This window comes from Rhea americana, unplaced genomic scaffold, assembly GCF_003343005.1.
Source record: "Rhea americana isolate MKP2758 unplaced genomic scaffold, rheAme1 scaffold_13, whole genome shotgun sequence".
NCBI classification, from domain to species: Eukaryota; Metazoa; Chordata; class Aves; order Rheiformes; family Rheidae; genus Rhea; species Rhea americana.
In genome coordinates, this window is record NW_028185372.1 from 2,306,049 (window position 1) to 2,328,700 (window position 22,652).

General features: G+C 36.2%; 1 protein-coding gene across 7 annotated transcripts in view; it reads left to right on the forward strand.

The window, feature by feature from the left end:
* NIPBL (NIPBL cohesin loading factor) overlaps positions 1–22,652 on the forward strand; it is a 152,530-nt gene that overhangs the window by 93,227 nt on the left and 36,651 nt on the right. For 5 of the 7 annotated variants that reach the window (XM_085326322.1, XM_085326325.1, XM_085326326.1 and 2 more), the window contains 2 exons: positions 5,794–7,425; positions 21,396–21,578. In XM_085326322.1, coding sequence (XP_085182448.1) covers positions 5,794–7,425; positions 21,396–21,578 — 1,815 coding nt within the window. Of the gene's footprint in view, positions 1–3,258; positions 3,367–5,793; positions 7,426–21,395; positions 21,579–22,652 lie in introns of those variants that run through there. The other 2 variants (XM_085326327.1, XM_085326328.1) reach the window with 2 other exon arrangements.

The following is a 22,652-nucleotide window of genomic DNA, read 5'->3' on the forward strand; positions in this document are numbered from 1 at the left end:
GAGCCTACTTTAGTCTTTGTGTGTTTTGTCCTGAACGAGTTTGGACATCACTCCTGATGAGTTCTCTTTTTGCAGTGTCACTAGAAGTGTGATAAAGTCTCTTGACAAACTGTAAAAAATTAGCAGCTGTTTCTGTTCAAAGTTTCAGAAATCTCTGCATCAGAACTGCAGCAACTGGAAGCCCTTGGGTCTCTTTTTTGGAGCCTTTGAAATTACATTCTGTTCTGCAAAGCTTCCTATTGAAGATCATCACTGTATTTTCTCAGTTCCTTCTGTAAGGGAGCAAGCAATGAAGCCAAATATTTTTTACCTGTCTCTGCTCGCTCTGCCCTTCAAGGGGAGAAGCTAGTGCTGTAGGAGTCTCTTCTATTGATTAGAAGGGTTCTCTAACTATGTATTTGTTTGCTTATTGAAATATGGTCTCAGGAGGTGGTCAGGTGAGAGCAAACTCTTACAGTCACTACCACTGAGTGTTCATGAAGCAGTAGGAAGATAAGAACGTATGTTTGCCCTCACTCCACTGATAGGCCATAGGCCAATAGTTCTCCTAAAGCAATTTCAATTTTAAACCTTCCCTGTATCGAGATGATGTTGAACATTTTAGATTCTTGGGGTCTGCAATGTACCGCTGTTTTCGGGTGGAGGGAAGTGGCACGGGAAGGGACGGGTGACTACTTCGAAGAGATCTGTGAAAGATTATTAGGAATAGCGAAACAGTTGTCAGTGAACAGATTTGTTAATGCAGGAGTATGGTTATGTGTTATTTGTTGAAAACCCAGTCTTGACTGTTACCGTATGTGCTTGTAATTGGCCTCTGGATGACTTGTCCTTGTTGTTGTTCAAAAACTGAAGGTTTGACAATAAGTAATAACGGTTCAGGATGGCATACTTGATATAAATTTATTCACTGTTTAAATAATGCAAATAAGTGGTATTTCAAATAAGTGAAAGTATGTATCAGGAATCTCTGAATAATATCAGGGCTTTTAAGTGCAAGGCTCTGCTAATACTTTTTTTAAAAAAAAAAAAAAAAGAAGAAGAAAGGGTACTAGGGTCATCAAACTGATTCATCCAGACTTCAGTGTCAGAGGATCAATCTCCTTTGTGGTTCTGAAGAGGAGTATGCACTTAACCAGCCTGGATTTGAAGTCTCCAAATGAATCCCTTACGAGGTATAAACGGGGAAATGAGAATTTATCTCTTGAATCTTCAAGATCATTCAGAAATCGCTGGAAAGCCTGCCAAAATATATTAATATAAGTAGAATACAATTCTTCCAAAATAAAGCTCAGGAACCATGCAAGCATTTCTTCTCTAGCATATTTACAAAAGGCCAATTTCAGTTTGGTACAGCGTGCGGTTCTAGAAGTTTTTAGGCTGTTGTTCTATTGTACCCATCTGTTGAAAGAATTTAATGTGGGACTTAAGACAATCATCAGATTTGCAAGAATGCAATAGCATCGGAGACTTCAGCATTAATGATGATCTGGCTGCTGCTTTGTGCAAGATGTTCATGTCAARTGGAAGAAAGGAGACATTTCTATCACCTGACTCCCCTCAGCTTCTGTTCTTAACCCTTGCTCAGCTTCCAAGCATATCTGTTTTCAAGATCAATGTTCTTCAAATCACATGGTTGACTTAGTTTCAACAGAAATATATTTGAAGGTATCTATGGTTATTCCAAGTGCAATATGTTTTTGCTTAGAGGTCCCTCATTCATTTCTAAGCTCATTTCTAAATATGGACGTACTCATCAGTTTGACACATTTCCAAAGGTGAAGGCTACCCCTGTCTCCAGGACTACTGTTCATAACAGGATAAGTGAGGCATAATTGATTGGAAATTCAGCTATCCTTATTTTCCATATGAAACTTGTGGTTCCTGTAATGTTTTGTTTCATGTAGAAAGCACCACCACTGTGACCTGTTTAATTTGACACATCTCTACTATTTTTTTAGAGTAAAGGTAGCCTATGCTCTTCCTTGAGTACCGAGTCACTGCCTTTTCATCAGTATACTGCCATGTAAAGAAAACATCCATGTGGATCTGCCAAGCCAAAAGGATACATGCGTAGGAGAAAACATCAGTCAAACTGTRCTCTGAACTGTCATAAATTCATTCAAGGTGTCATTTTTGGATACAATCATATTCTTAGAGTGGGGAAAAAAGTGAATAATACTTCTGAAAAGAAAATCTGGAAGCAAAGAACTTGGATACCTAGTCCCTAACATAGTCAGAAAGCTCTTCTGTGCTTTCCTATTCCATTTATTACAAAAACGGTTTCAAAGTTAGTAAAGAGTGAAGCAAAAAGCTCCTGATCACAGTTCATCAGTCTCACGAGCTTGTGAGCCTACCCATTCAGGAATGTGGCAAGGCGAGACTTGAAAGAAAAACATTAGTTTGATGTTTTGGCAAAGTCCTACATCCTGATGATAAAAAGAAATTATACTATCTATTGAATGAAGTGGAAAAAGCTTGGATACTGATGCTGTGAAAGATATTTAAAAAAATATAAAAAAAATTTAAAAAGATGGCCTATTCAGGAGTCTTGAGACACATGCCTTAACAAGGCAGATTTATACAAACTTGTATATTTTATTGTAAAAGAGAAGACATTAAAACTTCTGTTTTCCCAGGTTACTTGTTTCTTCTGAGCTGTCCAATATTCTTTTGATTATTCTCATGTACTTGTGAGTCCAAGATTTCATAAAGCCCTTTAAACTTTCATTTTATCACAAATCATATTTTGCAGCCATCACTACAAGCCAAAAGGATGCTGTGTTCATTCAGTGAAGTTTCTTTGTTAGGCCCAGTGAAGATAGTGGTGTTATRTACTCATTCTACCTTTTATGCCCTAGTTCAGTCTGATATTTGCATGCGTTGGGCCAGCATTCTTGTCCTAGTTCCAGAAATCTCATAGCAGCAAAATTGTAAATSTCTAGTCTAGTTCTAACGATAGTCATCAGGATACACTGGAAATGTGAAGAAATCTGTGAGTAATCTGTACCTCTTTGTCTGCAATCAGCTAGCATTGAGGAAAAGAAAACTTCGAAGGCATCCCTTTCTTCTCAGAGAAGTTGTCAACAAGGTTGTGGTTATAACAACTTACTAAAGCATCACTATTCAGTAGTCAAGAAAAATGAAGAAAWTACATCAGAAGATCTCCTCTGTGTTAAGAGGGAATTTGTCAAGTTGTGATGTGATTATTTACATATTCYCAAAGAACTTACAAGTTGATATTTTGGATGATGAAGATGCACAACATTTTGACCTGGTCAGTTACGGAAGTTCAAGAGAGAAAGCTGGTCCTACCTGAATTGTTTTGGTTGTTTAATCTCGGAGCCCTCAGCATGAGGGCTCTGTAAGGTGAGTTTTGGTTGATCTAGCTACAGCAGTTTAAGGCATCACAGCTCCTGGCCATCTGCCTTGCTCCRTAGTAGGGGTAGCAGAAGGAAACATTTGCTTGGCTGTTAGCGGACTTGTTTGGTCTGGTAGGTTAATGCAAGCCATCTTCTCTGTTGCATTAAGCTGATGCACTAGACAGTGAACGTGTTCCCTTCTGCTACAGGTGATAACCCTGGGCAAAGGACTAAGGCAGATAACTAGTAACAGTAATGTCTTAAAGGCTACTGTTAGATCCACCATCAGAGCTGTAAGGGACTTTTCCAATGTGGCTGATATTTCTGGGTTAAAATGAAAAAGCTGAATGTCTCTTTCCTAAGAAACCGGGTTTCTCAATTTGTTTTTCAAAATTTATAGAGTTTTTATTAAGAAATGAGGTAGAGGTGTGTGAATGTATGTTAGTATATATTTTAAAAAAATGAATTTGAAACCAATGAGTCTGGAAGCTTCTACTTCATGACCATTCCTCAGACTTGCCATGAAGCTCAGTGAGGCCCAAGCCCTCTTAGTCAAAGGGAGAAAAAGAGCTTTTTTTTTTCACTGCATGAAGATTTCAAAAAATTTGTTTTTGTTTGTTTGTTTTTGTTTTTTAATCAGTAGTGTAGGGAAGTAAATTTATAAAAGCATTCATATCCAGCAGTTGCTATTGTACAGGAAAAGCAAAAATCTCCATGCTAAAAAGTTACACCTGCTATGTGGTAAATTTATTTTGCTTCACATATCTATCATGAAGTACAAGTTGACTGGCTCTCCCACAGGTTMTGTTTTCCTTTGCAATGATCCTTATTTGCAGTTGGCCATTTTTTGCATGGAGCTTATTATAGCTGTCTTTACTGTGTTCCACAGCCATAAATGTTGTATATTATGTTGGAGTTTTAGGAAGTGAGAGATGTGCAAAAAGATACAAGAATGAAAACAATGGAAAAAAGCCTGTTCATGTTACTGGAGTTGACCATATTACTAGTTGTTACTGTGTTCTAATGTTAACTTTGGAGATGATCCTTCAAAGTTTTCATTCCTCAATAAGAATCTTCTACCAATACAGAAGAAACTAGAGATTGTAATTCTGTGTTACAATTTCTGAGATTTTTTTTTCCTAACAGTTTATTTCCCTCTTCCCTTGTTTCCATCCTCTTCACTCTTCCCCCCCTCCCAAAAAGGGAGCTGGCAGATTGCATCTAGACCACAAATCCAGGCACAAAATAAGTTGTTATTTTTACAGCACATTTGAGGTCTAGACCTAAATTTATATTTAACAACAGATCTACAACAGAATTTCCAGTCTATGTTCAGTCTTTTCTTAGACTTAAAATCATAAGCCTTGGTTACAGAGAAAGTCCATGGGTCTTTTACCAAAYTACAAAATGTTAGTTCATGAATGAGAATATTAGTGCAGGTAAACCTCCTAGTTTTAGTGATAGAAATTAATTTTAGTTCAAGTACCATGTTGGTAGTTTAAATATGTTGTAGTTTAAATGAATAATAAAGGTTCTTTTTTGTATTCTCATGTCCTTCTCAATTCTATCAATTCTACCAAATTACATGGTGTGTGTTTGGCTCACAATTTTTCTGTATTCTACTCTTGGTTATTTTTTAGCACGAATTGAAGGGTTTATTGCAGAATCAAGCACTTGACACTACATAAAGTTATTGCTAAAGTTTTTATTTCATCCATTATAAATGTTATGGTTGTAAAGGGAAATTACCGAGTTTTTAAGTGTGTAATAGCCCCYCATCTAGTATATATGTATTATAATATAGACTCCAACTCTTGGTATACAATTTTACTTTRAAGAGAAGCATAGAGTGTTGGAGTTTTAATCATTTCATTCGTTATTTGTGTRTTCCCTTGCTACAACATGTAAGTCCAGCTAAATGCCCTGAACCAAGTAGGGAAGATCTTTGTTCTAATCATTGCAGATTCTTGCTTATTTCAAGTATAATGAAGCAGGCTGAATCTGCAGAGGAGAAACTTTTAGGATAGTATTAATCAAAAAGCTGTGATGAAGGAGCACCTCAGCTTTGTCGTTGCAGACCTTTGCTTCAACTTTAAACTGATTTTGTTGTTGTCATTGTTATATATTGCAGCTGCTTTAGTATATAGTTCTCTTGGGAATCATACAGCRACTTTGATTTCATGTGTTTCAAGCTTCTTTTTTTTTATGATTAATTGGCACCTGTTGTAGGCCAATWATGAACAACAATCCATGAATACAATAAAAAGTATTAGCTAGAAAAGTTATATTATTATTTTTAAATTCAGTGGGTTTTGTTGTGTGTGCACATGTATGACAARGGGGATTAATTAGTGGCGGTGGAGGGGAATGTACATTTTTGCTTGGACAYGTTTCCTATATATATCATTTGTGATTTTTCTCTTTTAATTTGCAGATAAACCTTTAAAGAAGCGAAAACAAGAAAACAAACCACAGGAGGCTGGAGGTGCTACTGGAGGAAACAGACCAGCTTCTCAGGAGACAGGTTCTGCAGGAAATGGGGCAAGGCCGGCATTGATGGTTAGTATTGATCTTCAGCAAGCAGGAAGAGCGGACTCTCAGGCAGCAGTAACTCAGGATTTGGACACCATCAAAAAACCTGAAGAAATTAAGGTGTATAATGATGGGTTTTTATGTGTTCCCCAAGAAGACACTGGTGGAGTTCTTAAACTTAAACCTGAAAACCATCCTGAGATCCTTAGGAAAAAGTCTGACTTTGAGGGCCAGAAGACAGATATTCAACAAAATGAAAACAGACAAATCGAATTTCAGCAAAATGAGGGCAGACGATTGGAAAGTAAACACAATGAAAACAAGCAAGTAGAACCTAAACATGAAAGCAAACATGAAAGCAGACAAATGGAGGTGAAACAAAATGAGAACAGACAGACAGAATCAAAACAAAACGAGAGCAGACAAATGGAGATGAAACAAAATGAGGGAAAACAAAACAATGGCAAACAGGAAATAAGGCAGAGGCCTGAAACACCAAAACAGAAGAGTGAAGGCAGGCCTGAAACACCAAAACAGAAGAGTGAAGGCAGGCCTGAAACACCAAAACAGAAGAGTGAAGGCAGACCTGAAACACCAAAACAGAAGAGTGAAGGCAGGCCTGAAACGCCAAAACAGAAGAGTGAAGGCAGGCCCGAAACACCAAAACATAGACATGATAATAGGAGGGACTCCAGTAAACCACTGTCGGAGAAGAAAATTGAAATATCTAGGCATAAACCAGATGTGAAGTCTGATCCTTCAAGGATAAAATCTGAAAGTAGATCTGATCCAGGAAAACAAAGACCAGATGGGCGTTCAGTTTCTGATACTCCAAGGCGTGACCATGATAGCCTTAAACAGAGGTCTGAGGACAGGGGGGAGTCAGAGAGATATAGAGGAGACCCATCCAAGATTAGAAGACCCGAATATTTGAGATCCTCAAACAAAAGTGAACATGATTCTAAGCATGGTATTAAATCTGATGGTTCAAAAACTGAAAAATTAGAAAGGAAACACAGACATGAGTCTGGTGAATCAAGGTTTTCTTCTGGGGATCAGAAATCAAGACCTGACAGCCCTCGTATAAAACAGGAAAGTAAAGGAGATTCTGGTAAATCAAGACCTGATAAAACTGGTTTTAAATCACCCAACAGCAAGGATGAACGAAGGACAGATGGTAATAAGAGTAAAGTAGATAGTAATAAAGCACATGCTGATAATAAAGCAGAGTTTCCCAGTTATTTGTTGGGGGCAAGATCTGGTGCATTGAAACATTTTGTCATTCCAAAAATCAAGCGTGATAAAGATGGCAATGTCACTCAGGAGTCGAGGAAAACTGAATTTAAAAGTGAACAGAAAGACAAAGTAGAAAAGATTGGGCTAGTTGAAGACCTAAATAAAGGAGCTAAGCCTGTAGTTGTTCTTCAGAAGCTATCTTTGGATGATGTGCAGAAATTTATTAAGGATAGAGAAGATAAATCAAGGAGCTCTTGTTTTAAACCTAACAAGAACAAGTCATCCAAATCTAATAAAGGTAAGATTATTTTAATGTTAATTACATTATATCTTGCACACTCCTCCCGTTTCTTTAGACTTACTATTGCAGTGGTCAATTATTCAGCTCAAAAATATGATAGTTAATTTATATGCTTGCTTACATAGTGATTTTGGGGAATGAAACTGAAACTGTTCTCATTATCATTTAAGAGCTTGTCAGTGTTGGAAATCTTGCTCCAGTRTAAATGAAATGATTTATTTACTCTAGTGAAAGTACTAGGAACACTTAAATGGTTTTAAATAGTACTTTAACCACACCAGTTTAATCTGGTAATTTACCTAATTAAACATAACTGGTATATGTGTGATTTAAACCGGTTTAAGTGTGTCTGTATAAGGTATTGATACTATTATAACTAAACCAGTGTATCTTGAGTGGTGGAAAATACTATGTAGACCAGCCCTAAGACTCTTCCATATTTTTAATTAGAGGTGAAGTGTGTTTTCCCAAGGGATGTTTTGGCATGATGCAATAAGAACTCTTTCAAAATCCCATCTACCTCTCTTAAACTATAAATATGACTCCGTTGGGGGGCCACCACACTTTAGGCTGTGTGACAACAAACTTAKAAAAACATCCTGTGTTTACTGGTTGACTCTGTTTTCATTTTAGAATCGAGTCTTTAGGAGAATTCAGGCATCATTGTTTGTAAGGTCCAGTATAAGTTCATGATGTGGGTAGTATATTATTCAGTATAGTTGGTAGGTTTAATATGCARTTGACTGTCTGTTCTGCTGAATATAACACTTTTAATGGTTACTTTTCTTCTTGGTACTGTAATTCTGGCTTTTTAGATTTCAAACTGAAGTAGATCATTTCACATTGTGAAACTCAGGTTACTTACCAGTCAGGGTTACTGTATTTTTTTTTTAGTTTTAGAGTCTAGATTAACTATTCATATAAATTTCTTACATAGTACATCTATAGAGTCAGTGTGTGTCAAAACAGACAAATCAAATGGCAAAGGAGAGGATTTGAGCTTTATCCAGGATTATTTATGAATGCATGGTTGCAGGTATAACTCGTTGCTTATGAATTTGGGATTAAAATGTTTGCTAACAAGGTTATTTGATAAGAAATGATGTAGGAATCATCTTTGTGAATGTACAAATATATTTATGTGCACATATATGTGCAGAGGTGATGTCTGTATAAGAAATTTGTTGTGATATATCTGTTCTCTGTCTACTAACCAGACTGTGATTGACTCAGACTCTTAAAGATTTATCAGTTCAGTATGAATATTACTTCACATAAAGTATCAGTCTCTCTGTTAAATATTCTCTATTTATCATGAAAATGTGAACTTTTTCCTTCTCYCTTTCTGAGGCTCAGAAAAGGCAAGACAAGATTTCCATTTCTAGCAATAACAGGTAGCTRGACCTAGATATAAGATTATGACACCTTTAATAACACCTAAGTTTTAAGATTGCAAATGAAACCTTTATGTTTATGACAGAGAATACTGAAAGCTTTCTTACGGGATTCAGCACTAATCTCCAAAAGACTTTGAATTCACACAATTCTATGTGCCGAAAATTTTTAGAGGTTCTAGCTGCTGTTGAGCTTTGTACAGTGCAAGTATACTTTCTGAAATGTTTCTGAAATACATTTTTTCTGTAATTTGTTTTGTATGTGGTTATTTATATAGTTTGTTTTAATGATGTCTAATGGTTTTAACGACTTTCTGTAATTGGCGTGACTAGTAAGCTGCGTCACACGAGCAGTGCGTTCATTTTAAACTCAGGTTCTTAACTTTTCTTCAATGTTTTTGTGTATTTTGTGTCTGTAAAAGTCATACATGTTTCTTCCCCTGTAACTTGGGTTGTATTTTTCAGGAAAAAAACAATGTATTAAATGTAGTATCCATCTCTGTGCTATTGTATCCTAAGTAAGATTCTTACAATGTTCTAAAAATAGATTTCRTGGAGAGAATAATGTAACTAGATTTCACTTAGAAATCAAATTTTGAGTGTTCAGCCAGGCAGATTTTGAAGAAATTGTCATGATCTTTGTATTTTTCCTGTGTGTTTCTAGTTTTCATTTCTTGTCTAGTTTCCTGAAAAATTACTGACTCCTTTCTAGGATATATTATACTATATAATTAAGTGAACTAAAGTGATTTAAAAGGTTGCTAATTCATATAGGTATCTATTCATAAACCAAAGTCTATTTGACAACAACTGACTAACTGATATAGAAAATATCCATGTCATTCTTACAAAACCATCCTCCCTCCAGTTGAGAGGAATATGTTGTTCACTGTTTTACTCCTTTACTCCTAATTTTTAATGGACTAGGAAATGTAATTTTCATAAAYGTTCCTTATTTAGTTCRTCCTGTATTTCTTAATACATAGTAGCAGTTTTTTTCTAGTGTTACTTTTAGTATTCCCATYCCATTTCTTCCATCCATTTTGTTCCATGTAGCTTAGTATATTTTTGGTTTTCTCTTTCCCTCTTCTTGTATTCCTTGTCCTTTGTTTTTCCTTTCTCATCCCTCCATCCCTCAAGGAAACGTCTTCTAGTAGTCTTATTACATGCAAAAATAAATGAGTGGTTTGATTTAAATACAGTTCAAAATAAGAGTGARTTCAGTTATTTCAAAACACCATTTAGTTAGTCATTCTGTTGGGAGGGACTTACACTAGTTTATATACTTACAAAATCATTTTTTTCTAAGCTAAAAGAAATGCTTTGTAAACTGAAAGTCTATATTATTTTTAATATCATTTTGATAAAATTAAGATTAAAAATCATACCTTTACTGTGCATGTGGATAAACCTTGCATGGTACTGCAAAAAGACAAAATAACATTTTAATCAAATTTTATAGTCATGTTGGAAAATTTGTTAAGATATTATATGACTAGAAGGACAGCCACCAAGTGTAGTATTATAGAAGCTGATGGAAGAAAGAAATCACTAAGGTAAATCTTCATTATTAAAACCCACAACCTAGATTTCCGAAAGACTTTGCTTTCATACAATTTTTCAGCTAATATGTGATTGTGAAGCTTGAACCATCCCCACAGTCCCTTTGACGATTAGAGGGAAGAAGCAACGTTTTTCTCTCTCTCCTGGTCCTTGAACGTATTTTTAAAAGATACTCTGAGGAAAGTTGCAGGAATTCTTTTCATGGTGTTTTTTTTATAAGTGGTTGTGTGGAGAAATTTTATTGCCTGTTTTCCCAGGTCAGAATGAACTGTAACACTCTCTTATTCTGATTTTTAACATCTATAAATGCCTTATCCTGGGGTTTTAGTGGGAATTTATGTTGTGGGAGCTCCCTAGAACTACTTCATGTTTCTGCCTGCAGTGATAAGGTCATATTGCTGTATTTCCTTTTCAGAGCTTCGGTGAATCTCTGCTGCTTCTTATGGCTATGCTGATCAGCTACCTTGAAATGAGAACCGCTACCGGGTTCAGTTACTTGTTCTGAACATGACAGAAACTGTAATTGTCTGCCTATGTAAGGAGATGTCTGAGCTGGTTTATATGTATTTGCAGGATTGACTTTTCAAAGCAAGCTCTCTATATGTAATGCAGGCTTTAGTTCTAGGACAACTGAGTGGGTGTTTTGTAAGACTTGTTTAGAAATACCTTTTGGGTCTTCAGATACCATCTAAAAGTACTTTGTTTTGTTTAAAAAAAAAATCACTGAAGAATCTAATCCCCAGTGTGCTTCTCTTTCATAGTGCAGATTGTTATTGTAGGATTCAATTATCTGTACATTATAAAACTTAAAACACAGGTTTTTCGTGCTCCCTTCAAGTCTTCCGTATTACACTCTTTTCTCTCCTGCTGTGTTCTGAAATTTGAATAAAGACGTTCCATTTTTACAAAGCTGCTCTTTATACATATTTTTATAGGAGCAGATTCTGCTGCAACTTATTCCTATCAGCCTTTAATATTGTGGAGTTAATACAGTGCTTCTAGATTTGCTGTGTTTTATGCTTGTGTGTTTCTTTTTAAATTCCAAATGAATTTTTTGGAACATATAATACCATAACTGGTAGTCAGTGGTAGGTTAGAGTGATACAAAGTTCTGTGGCATCTGCGCAACATGTTGTTCCACGCTTGAATTCTAGCACTGCTGGGAGCAGTCTCACTTGTGAAGCAGAGTAATCAGTTAGGTGCTCGGCTTCCAAGAATGGCAGGAAAGGGAGTCTTCCAGGGCACACACAGCCGTGTGCAGGTCCTGGTGGCTCAGTGAGCCCTCCTGTGCCTTTTCCCACTGCCTGATGGGCTGCACAGCAAAGCTGCTTGCTGGTAGATCTAAAGACCGTGGACGGAAAGGGAGTATGACTTTCAAACATTTGTTTAAGTCTTTTGTATGTGGGACTTCTATAAAGATAAAATTGGCAAACCCTTGAGGAAATTAGCTTATGGATATTAATACATCAATAACATTTTGATTTATTTACAGCCCTTGAAAATAACAACTTTTGGTGCTGAAACACACGTGTGGTTGTACTCTGAAATCAGCAGGACCAGCAGTTCTGCAAATGTACTTCCTTTGGAAAAGAAGATTGCATTTCAGCTTGCTTACTCCTGATTGTGCTTTCATAAAGATTTCCATTATAAAAGTCCATAATCACATAAACTTAGAATTTGGAATCATTTTTTTGAAGTTTCTGGTAGAAGCTGTAATTGCATGTGAGAAGGAAGAGTAATAACCCACTAATCATCTTGCATGTGCACAGCTGCCAGGTGCTTCGAATGGGGCATAATTTTAAAATTATATCCCATTTCAGAGAAGCAAAGGACAAATTCTGTTGTTTACAGCAGGGAGTTTTCTATTGTGATTCTTCTCAGCTGAAGAGCAGTGTGTGGAGCCTCTCTTAATCTGAATTTAACTGGATTTTTAGAAAAAAGAAAAAAGGGTATTACTTTTGTGAGAATTCTAAAATCTTCCTGTTGTCATTTTTTCTGGGATATTGGTGACTGCTGCTGTGGAATGCACTTAGACTAGAAGAGTGGTCTGTCCCTGATGACAATAGAAGTATTTAAAGATATGTTAGGTTTACAGAGAATTTATTTTAATAAATACGTGCTTCGTTCACTTATCAGTCCTATTTTTTTTCCTCTCCTTTTTGGATTGTATTGAGCAGGGTCACAGTTCAAAAAATATTCCAGGTATCRTTTAGTCAAAAGCGAAAAAGAAAATATTTATAACCTGTTAAATCCAGTAGTCTAGAAAGATCTCAGTCCTTCAGCATGCTTTGCACCAGAATGAATCATTTCTATTCAGAGGGATATTTTAGACATGGTGTGTCCTATCTCCAAAAGTGTATTTGGATGCATAATTGGTGTTGTACTGTGCGGGGGCTTTTGGTGTTAATTTTTCAAAAGTAAATGTTGGGTAAACGTCTTTTGTTAATAGCTGGTAGGCATTCAGCAGCTGTGCCCTGGAGTCCTTTCTTGTGCTGGTCTGTTACCTTGACAGGAGAAACTCGTATGCGGCTTTGCTTGGAGGCTGCATAAGTTCTCTGCCCCTCCTGTCTTTGCCACTGGTGGATGTTCTGGTGCTTGTTCTCATAGTTGTTCTTAGGTCTATTCTGGGTGACAAGAGTGAACCTTACGTGTTGCACATCTGTTTCTTAACAGTAACAATAACCTTGACTGAACGTTTTAGTTTCTTTGTACTTGGTTCAACTGAAATATGATGCTTTTCGTGTTTGGAGATTTAGGAGTGCTTTGTTTAATTAGTTTGCTTCTGAAAAATAACTTTGGCGACTGTAAGTGAAAGAAATTAATAACCTAATTTGTCAGAGCAGTCTGCCTTTTTGTTGATGTCTGAACTGTGTTTGGTTCGTGGGCTTTGATGCTTGATCAGGTTCCTCTTTGTTTCTGGGAAAAGCTCCGTCAAAATTATTTTGCATAAATAATTTATGCAACAATGCATTGCAACATATAAAAATGTGGGCCAGTAGTTTATCTTACATTACAATATGCAATGCAAACTTGTTCATGTGTCTAAGCATCCAAATACAGATGTTATTTCTTACCTTATGTGCAAGGATATATCAACAAAAGTTTTGGTTTGAATTTTCTTTTTAACAAAGGGTAAATTTGACAAAACTCAAATATTAATTCCTGGTAAATTAAGTTTTCTGTTGCTCAAAATTTTCACCTGTTCTAAATGGCTGTTCTCATCTAAGAAAATTTACACTATTGACTTGAAACTTTGAACTTAATTCTTGCTCAGTGGGAGCGATACCAATGATTATAATAGAAAGGGCAGAGAGCTATTTGTTCATCAATTTGCTGAATTATTGTTTCATCAGATAAAGGTTCGTTCCCTACATGTATTCATTGATAAATATCTTATGAGCAACTTTCATATATTTCATGTTAGAAGTTAAAATACCAGCATTTCTTTTCTTTTTTTTTTTTTTTTTTGGGGGGGGGGGGGGGGGGTAATGTGATTGAGTTACTTAAAAGAAGCAACAGTGATATAGCTTCTTGTTATGATATTTTGAGTGCTAAAGGCCAGGAATTTTTCTATGATAGTGCAAAGTAAAAGCAGAACTTCCTAATGTACCTTAAGGTGAGAAATCAGATTTAAATCACTGCATTTCTTTTGCTTGTTGTCTGCAAAGATCTTGCTTATATTATATTGCCTATTTAGGAGTTTTTCTGTTATGAACGGAATAATTATGAAATGACTCAATTGAGTTGTGATTTGATTTTATTTAACGAAAGTCTTTCTTCTTAGGTGAGACCTCATGACTCAAATTTTAAATTTATCAGGATACGTGACTGGGAAAATGCATTGATCACATTAATTACAGTTTCTAAACATTGATAGGGATAAAAACTGCATGCTAKATTCCTGCATCTGTGCAAAACTCCCTAACATTTTAATACAAAAAATTGAGTTAGCTTAAGTTTTTATGTACCTGTTCCAAAGCAGTGATAGTGAAATCCTTTTTACAAAAACAGCCCCTGACACTCCAATTCAGAAAATTGAGGTTCTTTGTAGAACATTTATTTCAGTTGCCAATCCTTCTCCATTTCACTCTAAATACTGTGTTTTATTTAAAATATCTTTCAAAACTAGACTGCTCTAGCCTCCTTTTACAAATTAGTAAAGATGAGAAGTCAGAGAATAGCAATAAGGAATAAAAAAAAAAACCTTGTGGATATGGTTGCTGCAGCAATTGGATAACAAGATAATTATYGATATCTCTGCGTTACAAGTTCTAACGCTCCTTGGCAGTCCTCRGAGAGTGTGTGTTGGGTGCATTCCCTGCTCTGTGCCTGGGTCCTTCAGGACGCTCTATGGAAACCTCCTACCTCAGTCAAATTGTTGTCTTGATTTCTAAGAATATTTTGAACTACTGTAAAATCTTTTGAATCTGTGCTGCTTAGCCATGGGCAATGATGACCTTTACTATGACATGCAATTATTCAGTTACTATGTCTGTGTTCTTTTTTCTCTGACCCACCATCCTGGCTCAAGGCCAGAGCCAAGGACAAGAATATAAACAGGCAATCTGAACCTCTCCTCCTTTGAGTTGGGATCTGGGAACCTTCCTTTTATGCCAGTATTGCAATGGGTGGGGAAAAACRATTCATTTTCAAAAATGTGTTGAAGACCCTCTCTTTGCCCATGTATGAGCAGGATCTGTGGAATCATATAGGACATACTTCTTTCTAACATAACTTTTCTCCTTCTTTCCAAATCCCTTGCAACACAGAATCCTGTGCGCCAGTTGCTTGGGTGGTGGTTGTTGAAGGGATCCCACACTTCTGGGTTGTGTGCGTGTGTGTGAGCTGAGCTCAGGAATTATCTCTTCATGTACGTGGTGATAAGGTGAGGATAAGGAGCTTGAGAAAGGGCTTAYATCCTATTTGTAGGATATATCTGTCTACCCTTCCACAAACTCTTAAGTCAGAGAATGGGGGAGGAAAGAGGAAACCCACTGAYGCACATGGACTACTTGTCAGGTTTATTTTCATCTTAACTGGGTGTTCAACTGATGACATGGCATTGAGATAAAAGGGACTTCTGWGCAGGTGTACCTTCACTGTGCCTTGAATTCCTCTTTGGGAAAAAACGTTGCCTTTTCCTGGCGTTTCCCCATCCATTCGTGAAACTATYCAGGGCACAGACTTCCTTGGAGGAATGTGAAGCTGGTGGGCAAGGGACTGTGATCATCCAAGCAAGGGTGAACTCAGTGCGCCATATAAAGGAAGCACTCCTGCTGTGGGTACTGAATCTGTGGGTGTGAGACAGGGACACAGTGAAGRTCCCAGCTATAAAATATTGAAACATTTTAAGGGAGAAAAGATAACCTTTAGATTTGCACAGTAAGTGATGTTTGAAGGTCTTCAACTTTCACAGGTAAGCTGTTCATCAATCGCAGATAGTCATGTGGCCCTTCTCCGTGTCRCACCTGAGTGCCATACTGTAATAGTACTTAACAATTTTAAATGGATATTTATTTTCCAAACATCTTTGTAAAGTGGGGAAGTACTTCAGTTCCYACTTTTGTCTTTCAGTTCTCCATCTAAAAGAGAAAATTACCTGCCTGAGTAATTGTAGTAGACCTAAGCTGTGACTCTATCCTGTTGTAGATACGATGACATAACTATCCAGCAAGAAAGCAAGCACTCTTGTTACAGAATAAGWGTGTATTTTATTTGATTTAGTACAGAGAGTTTGAAGGTTGAGATAAGCTAGGAAAAAACTGTTTTCATTCCTGCATATATGTCTACRTAGGAGGTCTTATCAGTGTAATTATAGTAGTAAAAGTGACTTGAGAAAGTTGGACAGTAAGTTGGTGATAGATAAGGAAGGTAAACCTAAAGCCTTAGTTCTTACTAAAACCACTGAGACATCTTCACATGCTCAGAGAGGACATAAAAGGAGAGTAAGCTTGACATTTGGGGAGTAACAGTAATACAGGTAATGGTTTCTGTGGCTAAAAAGGAGCAAGAAGAGGGCAAAATTAAGCTGTAATCTGTAAGTATTTATTTTTAATGTCAAAATGAAGATGTGTGACAGTTCAGTAGCATGGAAGCTCCAGAATAGGGAGAGTGGGTACACTTTTAAATTTCTGAATACCAATATATGGAAAATCAAATTTCACGTCCCCTCCACAAAACAAGTAGCAGTATTCCCTTTTAGACCCTTGCGTGCTATTTCATATAATGTCTTGGCATTTGTAAAGTTTTTCRTTTTAAAATACAAGGTATCTGTAGAGATTGCTATTATTTCCTTATTACAAAGTATTAGCACACAGAAGTGGAAAAGACAGTATTTCTGGCAGTTAGTTTGTGCAGAGCGTTTCGTCAACATAAACCTAGCTTGTTTCAAAGTGAAGTTCAGGTGTGATTTTTTTTTTTCTTCAAAAGCTTGTTCAGATATTCGTTTGCCTCTATAGATGCGTGTGCAGACAGGTCATTTTGATGTCATGAGCATCTTGAAATAACCATATATAAACAAGCTGGTATCTGCTTTCAYGATTGCTTCCACTGTAGTGACTATCTCTTAGAGCTATGGAAGTGACAATTCAGAGTTTAGGCTTCCAGATGTTCTTGAATCTTGATGGCTGGTTAATTCATAGGAATTTGSACCAAAATGTAAACTATTTTTCCTACTTTGAAAAAGACAAATCATTACTGACAAAAGAATAAAGTTCATCAGAGTTGTTTCTAATYTCATGGCAGGAGCTGCCTCTCTGATCCTGGAAAGTTGACCCAAGTGTCAGTAAACATAAAACATATCATCCCTTTGCATACCTACTTATTTGATGTTGTCATATCAAGCCAGTTGAAAATAATCTGAACATGCTGATTGTTGTATCAAAATAGCCATACTGTTCATATTGAATGAGTCGAATAAAAGTCAATAAAGATGCTACTTTATTTTCTTCTTTTTTTTTTTTTTTTTTTTTTCTGTTTAACTGAAGGTGTTCTGGTGATGGATGCATCTACCTGAAGCAGGGAGGTTTATTTAGCTTGCAAATTCAAAGCAATGTGATTTTTGTATCCCTCTGATGATTAGATTTTGCTTAAAAATTAGCTAAGTTGAAGGCTGTTTTTCAAACTTGAAACAACACATCGAGTTATGAACAGAAAGTGATTCTGAACCTTACRAGTCAGGTCTGTGCCTTGCCATTTTTTCTTAAGCCATACGTGAAGAGGGGAAAAGTTACATCCACTAGATATTTGTAGAGGTTTTCCTACTRTACAGGACAAAATGCTTTGAAAAGCTTCCCAGATTGAAATAGAGTATGGGGACAGGCTTACAGCTTTATTTGTTTTTAGCTGAGGATTCTCTCTTTTGATTTTTATACTGTACGGCATTTTGTCAAGAATTGCACAGTAAGAAACAAGTATCTTGACAATCATTGGGCATTCAGTAACAGCTCAAGCTTCTTCGGTATCTTCTCTAAGAAACCTGTTGAGCAGCCATACTACAACACCACCACCATGTTCTTCTTCCAGCAAGCAACAAGTATTTAAGTCATGAAATAGATCTGGACAAGCACTGAGGAAGAAATGGTTGTTCACGTATGGCAGTTCTGCGAGATGAGTCGTTCTTATTGCTGTTAYGTGACTCACCCTTCAGTTTCACTAACGTGGAGTATATTAACGTTGAGATTCCTTGCCGTGGAGCAAAGATTTAGTTAGGATGGCAGTTTTCTTTTTTGGAGTTGTGGCGGCTATGGGAGGATGCTGCCTGAAGAACACTGATGCCTACAGCCCGTTTCAAGCGTATTGTGTATGCCATCACATGTGTTGCAAAAATAGTTATTTCATTGATGAGGACAGTTTTTCAAAAAGCTTAGTTTGCTGCAAGACCTTCTTACTAACTTGTGAAGTAACTTTTTAGGAAAGTTACTTTCTCCTTTGCTATTAAAAAAACTATGTAAAATAAGGAAAATGTGATTGCTTAAAATGGAGGCAGGAAATATGGATAGAAAGTCTCATCAAACTTATTAAACAAATTGCAAAAATGAAGGTGATCATACATGTTTTTGTAAATGCTGTCAAATGTTTTTGTGTTGTATATCCTTTTAAACTTCTTCCGATAAGTGTCCTGTAACCTGAAAAGGAATTAGCTTGGGTTTTATAACCTGGTGTTCGTTGCCATATGAGCAGATTCTTATGAATAACTGGATCCTCTTTAGTATCTCTATACTCCTCTGAACAAATAAAATTTCATGTTTTATAATAAATGCACTTTCTAAAAGAAAGATAGTAAGATGTTACTAGTAAGGGAGGAGTGGGTTGCCCTGACTCAATATAATGTAAATAATAAATATTAATAACCTGTTGACTGGAGTCCCACAGTATGTAATATTCCTGAACTACTACTTTTAAAAGGGTGGGGAGTCCTTTCCCGTGTATATCTGAGGTGTTGATACAAGTGCAGTTATGTCTAACTCCTTTGAATTGCATGAGTAAAACTCTTTAGATTTGGTTATTCACAGTCCTCAGGAGCTGAGAAAACTCTGCGTGCAGCAGAACTGCTCCAGGTAACATTGTGAAAGAAACAAAAAACTATGAAGCTGGCATGTAGAGAACTTTATAATAATTCTGTTCCCTTTTTTGCTAGTTCCTTCTTGAATAAAGAAAGCTCTGCATATTCTCTAATAAAAGAAAAAGAAAGATTATACTCTGATCTTAAATATCTCTTAATTGGAGAGAGAGTTCAAATAATTATTTGAACTGGATAATTTTACTGATCAAGCTGGTTTTAAATTTACTTTTCGTAATAAACAGCGAAAGGCTTAAGATCTATTTGCAGAGAATACTTCTGTTTGCATACATCTTCCTCCATCTAGCTTTTAAACATCTATACGAATCTTARTGCAGCTCCTATTCCTTTACTCATAGCTGCTTTTTGCAATGTCATTATTTGACAGAGTTTCCCATAGGCTTTAAGCTCTGTGAGTAGTCCTGTTGATTTTAGTGAATTTGCTCGTAGTGCATAACATTGAGCATGTATTTTAGAGAAACATGGTCAASAGGCCCTTTAGTGAGTGGTCTGCATCTGCAGAAATTGTCCTAAACTTACGCATATATGAGTTTCCCTCTAGTCTGGGGCTGACTCCTCTCCAGAAGCTGTATAGTCCTACTAAGAGACATGGRTGATTAATGTAGGGCCACCACCAGTGTGATACAGCTAGACAGCTTCCAGATTAGACATAACTGGTGTCCAGACAGCTGGGAGTACGGGCAGAGGAACTGTATCTGTCCATGCCRGCATACTTTTCCGTATCTTGTGAAGTGCCAAGAATAATCATTTCACAGGGCCGTAGTAAATCACGCTGTGAAATATTTTGTAGTACTTTTCAAAACAGCATTGAGAATTTGAGTGGCTTTGGCAGATGGTGAATATCTAAGGATGACAACTCCTTAAAGGAAATAAAAGAGTGACCAAGAGGTGGGGTGAAGCAGGGAGGTAGGATATCTCCCTACCTCAGTTAAAAAAAATTCAAAGTAAGCAGTATCTAAGTTAAATATATTTTTAATGCACTTATATGAAAGGACAAGCTAAAAATATTTGAGGATTACAGAAAAATCATTTTCTGCTTGTTTTGACGCATATAGGCAATTTTTTTAGGTATAGAGAAATGGGAAACAAGAAATATATATGACCTTTTAAAACTTTCTAATTTTCATTGATGATAGTAGCTGGTAAAGCTGCTAAATAGCTGTTAAAGTACTTTCTAATATTAAGAMCCTTCTAATTTCAGTTAAAGATGTTTAGCTAAAAAATATGAACAAGAAGATGGTAGGTTAATGTAAAGATACAAATGGATTTTTAGAAGTAATACTAGTGGAATAGGTATAGTGAAAGCAATTAAAAAGTGGCTAACCCTTCAGAGGATGTTTTCTTGCAGGGTGGGGTTTTTTTTGTTGTCAGATTTTTTTATCTACAGTAATTGGCGGATGACTTCTCCTCTATCTATAAGTGATACAGTTTACCTTGGGGAAGGAGAGAGGGACACTTATGATAAAGGTGTGTGTTGTTTTTTGGAAAAAGATTAACAGTTCAATCAGATAATGTTCAAATCTGTGTAATAGGCTCTTTGGTAAATAAAGATAAAACATCAAAGGAAAACCCAAAGAAACGCTGAAACATTTTGCTTTTTTTTATGTCACTTGGAAAAATCTTCACAGTGAATTTTGGAGATGATTACGAAATGTGACTTTATACAGGCCTAGTATTACTTCCAAAATGTGATGAGAAGGGTGAGGCGTTGTCYAACTGTATGCTTCTCTGGGGGGAAAAAAAACAACTGATGTTGTCCCAATTTGTTGTTTGTCTGTATTGAACAAAAATCCTTCAACTTTGCAGCGTAACAAAATTATGCACAAATCTGGGTTCTATTATAAAAGGATTACTAGGTAAGAAACGATCTGGAGTAGAGTTGGGATGTCAGAGTGCTGGCTTGTATKTAAGGATAAGAACCCAGAGGTTCTGCTAGAGATATCCTCTGCCTATTGGTAAAGGGGAGACCGCTGTCCTACGTGTGCTAAGGAATATGCTTATACCTCATCATAGTTCTCTTTATTCTCAGTGAAGCCTGATTTACCTACACTTCTGGAAAAAAAACTGTCAACAGATACAGAGAAGGAACCAAACTAAGACTAAATAATGTGAGAGTGGAGCAAGGATGCCTTTTTTACAAAGGAAGTGCACTGATTTGAATTTGTTTTATTTATATACCTGGTAAAAAGAATTTTTATTGAAGGAGATATATTATTGAAGGAGATAAATGTGCAGTTTGTTACGTTAGTTTATAGATGCAGTGTGACMGATATATACAGCTTCAGAAAGGGCTGTCAAATACATCCAGATATATCTTACTGTGGTATTGTTAGTGGACGTACTGYAAGCAGTTCCTGAGAGGTCTGTAGTTTGGGGCCCTTATTTTTGTCTTCAAGTTCACGTGTACTCTTCTTGCTCTCCATTAATAGGTAGCATAGATCAGTCAGTGTTAAAGGAGTTGCCTCCTGAGCTCCTGGCAGAAATTGAATCCACCATGCCACTTTGTGAACGTGTGAAAATGAACAAGCGCAAACGTAGCACAGTTAATGAGAAACCAAAGTATGCTGAGATCAGTTCTGATGAAGACAATGACAGTGAAGAAGCTTTTGAATGTAAGTAGTATATAATTCTATTCCTACTGCTAAARAAGGCTAATATTTTGCTCTTACCAAAGTTTTCTTTCTTTCTTTCTCTTTTTTAAGTTGTTTAGCCTAAATCATATAAAAACATGTTAAATTTGATGTCYAAGCAACTACTTGGCCAAGTAACTTTCTTTTTATTACTTAATTTCAGTTCACATTCAAGAGAAAAAGCTGCTAGCTGTTTATAATTTCTTTTCTGCTTACCTTATGGGAAGCCACTGTCTAGATTCTTTTAGTTGTGCTATGAAATATTTTTGAACAATCAAATTAAAGAAAATACCATGTAAAGCAGCTCAGAAAATTTTTATGCAAAGTTATGGAAAGAAAAATTTCAATAAATACATTTAAAATCATAGCTTAGTTTCATTGGTAAGAACAGTAAAGCAACCCCTCTTGATTTTCTGTGTTATGATAAATTGAGAATATTACTGCCTAGAAGTTTCTTAAAACACTTTCTTCTACTCTTCCCCTGGTGTATTGCTGGACAAACTGGCAATTACTTCTGATGGGTTCTCAAAATAGCATTTGCTGATGATACTGGTCTTGAATTAAATGTTTTCAAAAGAAGAGAGAAAGCTTGTATTCAGAATTGCATTGTGTGATCAGATAACGGGCATGTTTGTCAAAAATAATTGCTGTATACATCTAGGTTAGGGAAGGGATTTCCTACCTGTTGCTAAGCATATAGTTAGTTTGTATCCATGTTAATTCACTTAACACTGAAAAGAAATATTGTTAAAATAGAGTGAATCAGTTCACAATGAGTACCTCCTTAGCTGTGTTACTTAYACAATGCTACAGGAGATGTGCCTGTTGCTGTTAACCTGAGGAGGCATCTCACATAATGATTTTTTATTTTTTAATTTAGATTCTTTTTTGCCTTTGTTTATGTGAAGTTTATACTGAACTTGTATCAAACGCAAGAAGTTTTTCTCCTTAGTCTGTCTTAAGCTCCAAAAGAGAAAAATTTCTTTGTCCTGATTTTTAACATATTTCAAGTTCTCTTCTTATGGAGATGTAGCACTTATACACCAATAAACATAC